Raw genomic sequence first — 8,828 nt, 5'->3', positions numbered from 1 at the left:
GGGTGTGTGACTAATATTTAAGTAGCTGTCCAAACGTAAAGTAGTTAAGTTCATTTGTTAACTCAGGATGGACGACCAACAAGGCAATAAAGGCGTAAAATACAATATATTTTGGATTAACTCATAGGATAAGTTTTATCCCGGAAATACAACGGAAACGGGAACTATGCGGGTTTGCGAAGCCGCACTCGGAAAGCTAGGACAATAAATAAAATAAATATTTTTTTGTAAATTAACTGCTTTATTAACTAATTATATTATTACATACTACTACTACTACTATATTAGGAGATATTAATTTTCCTTTTTTTATACTAATTTTATTGAAAATGCTAACTTATTTACTATTTACGATTAACTACAGTAGTGATTTCTGGTTGTTCTGTTAGAAGAATCAGTTGTTGTTTCTTCAGAACTGCCAGAAGTTGTTGGAGTTTCTGTTGAATCTGTAGTTGTTTCACTTTTGAGGTTCGGTAGACGATTATGCTATTTTGCTTGCTGGTTTCTTTAGGTATTTTAGATTCTTTAGGTTATGGAGATTTCTTTTCGTCTTCAGATTTGGAAGGTTTCTTACTGGTTTTGATTCTTTAGATTTTGAAGGTTTCTTTTTTGTAGCGGGTTTCGATTCTTTAGATATGGGTGGTTTCTTTTCTGTCGACCGTTTTGATTCTTTAGGTCTTGATAGTTTTTTTCCATTAGCAGATTTTAATTCTTCAGGTTTCGAAGGCTTCTTTTCTTCCGTCAGTTTAGATTTTTTAGGCTCCGCAACTTTCTTAGATTCTGAAGATTCTTTCGGCTTTTCTTTCCGTGCTTCAGGTTTTCTCCTATCAGCTTCTGACTTGTCACTTCTATGCTCTTTTTCTTTACTTGGTTCAGTATTCGATTCAGGTTTTACTGCTTTATTTTTTTTATTTTCAGATATTGGCTTTTCTTTTGATTTGAAAGATTTTGATTTTGGCTTCATTTTTTCATTAGAATCGTTGTCTTTTTTATTAGATTCTTCACTAGATGGTGTCTCTTCTTTAGAATTATCTGCTTTTTTATTTTCATCGCCGTTTGAATTATCGTTTGCGGGTTTATTATTACTTGCACCTTCATTTCCATTAGTACCATTGCCATTATAGAAATTAAATACATTTTTAATATGATCCTTGCCCACTGTGTTTCCGTAGATTGTGTCAGCGTGTACATCAACTGAGGTGTTATTATTATTTGATGGACCATTTGATTCAGAAGGTTTTTCTTTGTCTTCATTACTACTTGCAGGGGACTTATGTGCAGGTTCGTTGCTCTTCTTTTCGGGTTTTGAATTACGGGAAGTATTATTATTTTTAGGCTTATCACTATTATTTGCCTTCGGTTTGCTTGATTTTTCAGCTGGACTGTACTTGTCTTTTTTGTTATTTTTCTCAGTGATCCTTTTTGGTTTTGATTTGTTTGAAGGTTCCTCCTCATTTTTCTTGGTGTCATCAGAATGGTGTGAAGGTTCTTCTGTAGTGCTGTTTTCATGTTTTGGTTTTTCTTTTGGCTGGTTATCTTTGCCGTGAGCGTTGTTTTTATGATTAGTTTCAGGATTTTGGTGCAAAGCTTTCTGCAATTGATTGGCAACTTCCTGTTTAACCATATCTTTCAGGCGCTGTAACAAAAACAATAGATAATATTTATTATCTTATTGAGAAAAGCTGAAACAAGATTAAATTGAAGTAATAAATTACCTTATTTAATAAATCCATATATTTTTTCGTCCATCCAGCAAGCCAGTCCCAAAATTGTTTCTGCAATAAGAAATACATGAATATTGAATTAACTAAATTAAATGTTGATGTTTTGAAACTTATTACATTTCAATTTCGTTTTCATTGTACATATTATGTGATGATTATTTAAAAAGCATACCTTGTTCAAAAGATTGTCGAGGTCCTTTTTGGTGAAATCATCTGGTTTCTTCTCATTCGGTTTCTTCTGAAAAGTTGATATTATGTGAATTAAATGAAACGTTAAGTATCTCAATTTCATGTAGCTATAAGTTATTTTAAAATGATGTGTACCTGTGGGTTCTTCTCTTGATTTTCAGGCTTTTCTTTCTTTGTAGGTTCGTGTTTATTTTCTTTTGGTTTTTCAGTAGGTTTCTGTTCTTGCTCATGTTTAGTTGGGTGATGTTTTTCAGGTTTACGATGTTCCTCTTTCGGTTTCTTAGTCGCTTCATTTGTGTGCGATGGTCTCTTATGCGGGTGAGATGGTTTTTCATATGACGGAGATGGCTTTTTATGCGCTTCAGATGGTTGTTCATTTGACGCAGATGGTTGTTCATTTGACGAAGATGGTTGTTCATTTGACGAAGATGGTTGTTCATAAGACGAAGATGGTTGCTCATTTGACGAAGATGGTTGTTCATAAGACGAAGATGGTTGCTCATTTGACGAAGATGGTTGTTCATAAGACGAAGATGGTTGCTCATTTGACGAAGATGGTTGTTCATAAGACGAAGATCTTTCTCTATACTTCTTTACCGGTTTTCTTTCATGTGTATAATGAGGTTGTACAATGTATGTGGGTTTGTAAGGTTTTCTAGCAGCCCTGTGATATACAATAGGATGGCTTTCCTTTCTAGGCTTATATACATATGTGTTATGATGCTCAGGTTGAACCGGCACTATAATAACATTATTATTTGGAGCTGGTTTAACATAAGAAGGACGATTTTCAACCTTTGGCTTATAAACTGGCTCAGGTTTTTCCACGACGTAACTAATTGGTTCTGGCTTCGGTTCGATTATGACTGGCTGAGCCTCAACCTTTGGTTTATAAACTGGCTCAGGTTTTTCCACGACGTAATTAATTGGTTCTTGCTTCGGTTCGATTATGACTGGCTGAGCCTCAACCTTTGGTTTATAAACTGCCTGTGGTCTAAACGGTTTAAAAGGTGGAATCTGCTTAAGGAGATTATCAAATGATTGTTTCAGAACATTACTGTCTGGTTCGTTGTTTTTGGGTTCATCAATTGTGTTTTCATAGCTGTTATAATCTGGCTCAGGTTTTTCCACGACGTAATTAATTGGTTCTGGCTTCGGTTCGATTATGACTGGCTGAGCCTCAACCCTTGGTTTATAAACTGGCTCAGGTTTTTCCACGACGTAATGAATTGGTTCTGGCTTCGGTTCGATTATGACTGGCTGAGCCTCGACCTTTGGTTTATAAACAGGCTCAGGTTTTTCCACGACGTAATGAATTGGTTCTGGCTTCGGTTCGATTATGACTGGCTGAGCCTCAACCTTTGGTTTATAAACTGCCTGTGGTCTAAACGGTTTAAAAGGTGGAATCTGCTTAAGGAGATTATCAAATGATTGTTTCAGAACATTACTGTCTGGTTCGTTGTTTTGGGGTTCATCAATTATGTTTTCATAGCTGTTATAATCTGGCTTAGGTTTTTCCACGACGTAATTAATTGGTTCTGGCTTCGGTTCGATTATGACTGGCTGAGAAGGTTCTACAACGGTATCAATTTCAACGGGTTTTTTACTTTCTGGAACTTTGTCTACATAAACTACCATGGGACGCTGTGTTACCTAAAATGTTAAAAGTTGTATTAGTATTCATACAAACAATGTTAAAACAAAATCTAATCATAAAAGCTCACTAATAAATAAAAGAAGAGCGTGTGTAGTGAGCACACGTGTTAGAAGTGAAACTTCTTTGACATAATTTAAAAATACCAAGATCGTTGCCTTACTTCATGACGTGACGGTATTGCCATGACGTGACCTTGAAATTTTACTCTCAACGCGCCTAAACAAGTTTCACTTCAATAAATTAATAAGAACATACCTCTTTTGTTACCACGGGTATTGCACTATCGCTTTCCTTAGGATATTCGTATATAATATTTTTTGAAGGAGGATTATTTACTTCAGTTACTTGGGGTTTATATGTGTTTACTCTAGGTACTCCTACATTATCACTTCCCTCGGGAGTTTCGCCCAAATCCTGTAAAATAAATAGTTTAGTTTAAATTATAATCTGGATAGCTTTAATTAAATTAAGCGCATCGTGTTTTTTCAAGAATAGAAAAAAAATCGATCACGAGGTGGGATTGGAACCCGCGCCTTTCACCTTTATAAAGCATTTGAATGCCATTAAACCAAAACAATATCAAATTATCGCATATAAATCCAATATAACTAAAGTTAACAAAGTTGCTTTTTATTATTATTTCACAAAATATACTCACATTCCATACAACTCCCTTATTTCCTACTAAATCCATTCCATACGTTTTCGGCTTTTCCTCTTTATTTGCAAAATCGTTTGGCATTTTGTTAAACATGGCAATTGCTTTATCTTTAAAATCTTCCAGTGGTTCTCCACTATTTGAATTATTAACCAAAGGTTTAGTATTATCATCTTCATTGCTATTTTTTATAACATTGTCGAGATTAGGAGGTACAACTATAACAGGTTGTTGTACTATGACATTGGTATTATGTATAGGTACATTTTCTTCTTCAGTAGATTTTACAGCTGGTTCTTCTACTATGACACTACTATCACTATCGGCCATTTCTTCCTCATCAGGTCTTTGTTCTACAATCTTAGGGGCTGGCGGTATTTCCTAAAAAAATATAATATGTTACACTCTTGCACTATGAATAATTATCATGAAAAAGAATTACTAAAAAATTTTGTATTTGTTCATAAGAAATAAATATTAAAAAAGAGCATGTGTTGACGAGCACACGTGTCAAAAGTGAAACTTCTTAAGTTTCAAAGATACAAAAATTGTCGCCTTACTCAATGACGTGACAGAATTGCCATGATGCGACCTTGAAATTTTACTCTCAACGCGCCCAAACAAGTTGCACTTCTAAAACAATCTCAAATAGGTATTAATTAATTTGTTATATTGTAATAATAAATAAATGCCATACCACTCCGTTATCAGTCACAGGAGTAATAATAATCTTCTCGTTTGATACAGGTTGAACTTCATTACGACCACTCCAAATATTGCCTTGATTTCCTTTATCATTATTAAGTTTGTTTTCATTAGAATCGATTAAAACTGAATTGGGTTCTTGATTCGAATCGATGCCAACCGGTGTTTGGCTTAAGTCCTGTAATTTAATAAACAAGATTAATGTCTAAGTTGTTTAGTGGGTTGTTTAAAGCCGGCTACTCACTTACATGCCGCAAGGGTAATATTGGAACAATCTCGGTTGGTCAGCGCGGCGGTCGGAGCAATTTCAGTTGTTCTCGAAATTACCTACCCCTGCTTGCCTATACATATCACAATTAAGGAGCCAAATATGGGCCCAATATTGCCCCTGCTGCAGGTAGGTGAGTAGCCGGTTTTAGATGGTATTTCGGAGTTTTATACAGTTATTCGTATAATAAATAAATAAATAGTAAATATTGTCTATTGTTTAGTATACTTATAACATTGAACAAAATTGGATATTTCAGTCCTAATCAAACCAATTTAAGGCGCGGGTCAAACACAAGCGGCGCGGGCGCGGGCGTGCCATAAGCGCACCTCTTGAATCTGTTTTGCACCACGTCCTTCTTATACATTTACGCGCCGGCAGTGCGCCCGCGGTGCGCCCGATGCGCGCCGCGCCGCTTGTATATGTCCCGCGCCTAACGAAACTGTTCAGTTATTTTTCACCAGTTTTAATATAATTTCTCTCTGTATTCTTTCTATCTTTACTAATGGTTATTATTTTAATATTAGCGGATTCAGAAACTGTTTCTTTTATTAATAAAAAAGCATGATGCTATTTTATACAACTACTAGCTTTCCGCCACCGGCTTCACCCGCGTTTTCAAAGAAAAACCCGCATAGTTCCCGTTCCCGGGATAAAGTACCTATCCTATGTGTTAATCCAAGGTACCCTCTATATGTGTGCTTAATTTCATTGTAATCGGTTCTGAAGTATTCGCGTGAAAGAGTAACAAACGTACACACATCCATCATCACTAACTTTCGCATTTATAATATTAGTAGAAAGTAGGATAGGATAAGATTGCTTACGTTCCAAACAGTTCCATGGTTTCCTGTTAAGTCCATACCATAAGTTTTACCCTTATGCCCGTTAAAACTTGGAATTTCATCGAACATATCCATTGCTCTGTCTTTAAAACCTTCTTTAGGTTTATTTTCATATACTGTTTCCTTTTGAGGGATTAATTCTTTTTCAGGATTGTTCGTGTAGATTTGGTTTTGCGGAAAGTGGTTACTCTTTTTTACGGAGATTTGCTGAAAGTAATATTAAGTTATGATAATTCGTAATGAAGAAATCAAATATACTTGAAGATTTATTTTTTGGTAATCAATACACAAAACATAAACACATAAATTTATTTTAATACTTACGTTATCATTATCTTTGGGAACAGCAGAATCGTCATTGTCATCACTTCCTCCGAAAAATTTGGCAAAATCCTGAAGTAAATAAAAACAATTTAATATAATTGAAAAAATAAACATACACACACTATATGACAACATCCATAAGAGTAAGGTGATTCCATTGAGCTCCGAACGGCCCGATCGGGCCACGACACCATCTTTTGTACAACTAATTATTTAGTTAATGATATTTTTGTACACTTACTGGGGAGTTTTCATAGATTTTTCGAACGTCGCTGGGTAATTCATTTAAATTAAGATCGGGTAGAGTTGGCGCTGCTGGAATATTCTGAAAATAATAATTAGTTAGTGAATTGATAATGCAAGCAAGCCTACAGTAAAATAAAAACTTCAGTTAAATAAAAAAAGACGTGTGTCACTCGGGGACTGCCGCGGTAAAGCTATTGCATGCTATGCCTTCAAGCCACACCTCCGCGCCCGTCGGAGTGGGGAGCGTGAGATTTTTCGTTACTAAATTTCTGATTCGGTCCCCGCGCTCAAGGCCCGCGATAGCAGCTATGCAATAGCTTAAAAATAATTTCCTTGAAGCAGATATTTCAATATCGAACGATTTCTATATCTAACGATAAAAATACACCCATGAAAAACTTTCATATTTTTAAACAATCTTAAAAAAGAAGCGTGTTTTGTTTGTTTGTTACTTGTTTTTTTAATACGAAAAATAACTACTTACTTTGTCATTCTATTAATTATTAATGTTTCTAATATTATAATTAAAGTAAAATAAAAATTAAACTTACATCGTTTATTTCTCTCTTTCTCCTGTCATGTGCAGACTGATCCTGTAAAAATAAATAGATAAATAATTGAATGTAGAGTCTATAGATATATGAACTGAAGCTCTATTATTATTTGTTGTTATGTTCATTGTTTCATTGAGCAGCAAGTAAAATTCGAAGTAGAGCATGTTGTTAGTGAAAAATAAAAATCATAGACTGCTGTAGTTACAACTCCGACTAAAAATTAATGTAGTTTCACGTAAAAATCCAAGAACGATATCGTAGTTAACGTTATTTACCAAAAATATTCTTAATCTTACAAAAATGCTGTTATTTCTTTAATTTCGTTAGAAATATTCGAAAAGCTTTTTGCTAGTTTATTGCAAATTTGAAGCACATTTTTTAAATATCTAATAATGGTTTTGCATAAAGTACATTATTCCTCCAATATTTTTTAACTCTTGTATATAAAAAATATTAACTTACCTCTGGCTTAGCAATGGTATGAGAGAAGATGGACTGAGGCTCAAATAGCAAGAGGACGAATACAAACTGAAATAAAGAAAATATTTATAAGTATAAATGACCGTTCGACCGCCTTCTTGGTACAGTGGTTGACGCGTGAGCATAGAACCGTCCTGTGTTCGGTTCCCGGTGGAGACGAAGAACAAAAAGTGCCTCGGTCTGGCAGGACACGGAAGGCTCATTACCTAATTGTCTCTACAAAAAATCGATCAGTGAAACAGATGTATCCATAATGCATCTGCCCCTAAATACCCCACTTGGGGACACGAGACTTCACTTTTATAAATGACCAAGTTATATTTGAATAAAACACATACCTACCTACAATTATTAGCTAAATCTATGAAAAAAAATATCGGCTGTAGTTACAAATATTATAGGGAAGTAACTATGTGGAGAGCTTTTCTAAACTTCCTTATAAATAATATTTTTACACGTGTAAAACGTAAAAATTGACGTAAAAAAAAGATAATAGAGATTTTGGTGAGTAAAGTAAGTCATTAGGCAAAAATTAACGACTTAATTACAAATTCATTATCGAATTAAATACCATTTAATTTGTTTTGTATGTAAAGATTTTAAATTGTTTAAGTACAGTTATTTAAGATTTTTATGTACATTTATTATATTAAAACATGTATGACTTAGAACGTTTCGTAATTTTTAGGAAAATGTATTACGCCAGAGAAAAAAAAATTGCATCTTTTATGGGCATTTTAAGGGTCGATTTCGCAACTTATGGATAGCTGTTATCTGTCAAATAAAATTGCATACATGTATGAAAATATGTTTAAAAGTATTAAGGGGTTTAACAGGTGTTTAGTTTTTATTGTATTAAGTTTTTGAGTTCAAAAATTAAATTATTTTTACAATAAAAATCAATAAGTTGTTATAAATATAAAATTAAATTAATTGAAAACTCACCTTATAATAATACATCTTGTCACTCCAATTTGAGATGCAATAGAGCACTATGACATACAAACACAAATCCCGCATTTTTATATAAAAACTAATAGTTTTTTTATCTTTCAAAAGGTGAATTTTATCTTAAACGATCTTTTATCTGTATCTTATATTGTGAGATATAGTGAGATAGCACGATTGAATATATTCAAATTGTTTATTGTTGTGATAATGAAATAAAGTAAAGAAAT

The 8,828-nt window shown here is 33.8% G+C and overlaps 1 protein-coding gene across 1 annotated transcript; it reads right to left on the bottom strand.

The window, feature by feature from the left end:
- Positions 1–338: 338 nt before the first annotated feature.
- On the bottom strand, positions 339–8,610 carry LOC149895755 (uncharacterized). Its single transcript, XM_090118457.1, has 13 exons — positions 8,596–8,610; positions 7,633–7,698; positions 7,168–7,209; positions 6,612–6,695; positions 6,371–6,439; positions 6,029–6,253; positions 4,926–5,111; positions 4,229–4,609; positions 3,826–3,984; positions 2,049–3,566; positions 1,897–1,962; positions 1,716–1,775; positions 339–1,636 (listed from the first exon to the last, which is right to left on the bottom strand). Exons 1-13 carry the CDS (start codon positions 8,608–8,610, stop codon positions 482–484), a joined length of 4,026 nt encoding a protein of 1,341 aa, XP_089974583.1. The 3' UTR covers positions 339–481.
- Positions 8,611–8,828: the final 218 nt, after the last annotated feature.

This window comes from Colias eurytheme, chromosome 30 (genome assembly GCF_061535395.1).
Source record: "Colias eurytheme isolate Ceu_HAF_F1 chromosome 30, ilColEury1 Martin Lab GWU primary, whole genome shotgun sequence".
Lineage (NCBI taxonomy): Eukaryota > Metazoa > Arthropoda > Insecta > Lepidoptera > Pieridae > Colias > Colias eurytheme.
Note: the sequence above shows the minus strand (reverse complement) of the source record. Positions and strands in the feature narration are given on the sequence as shown.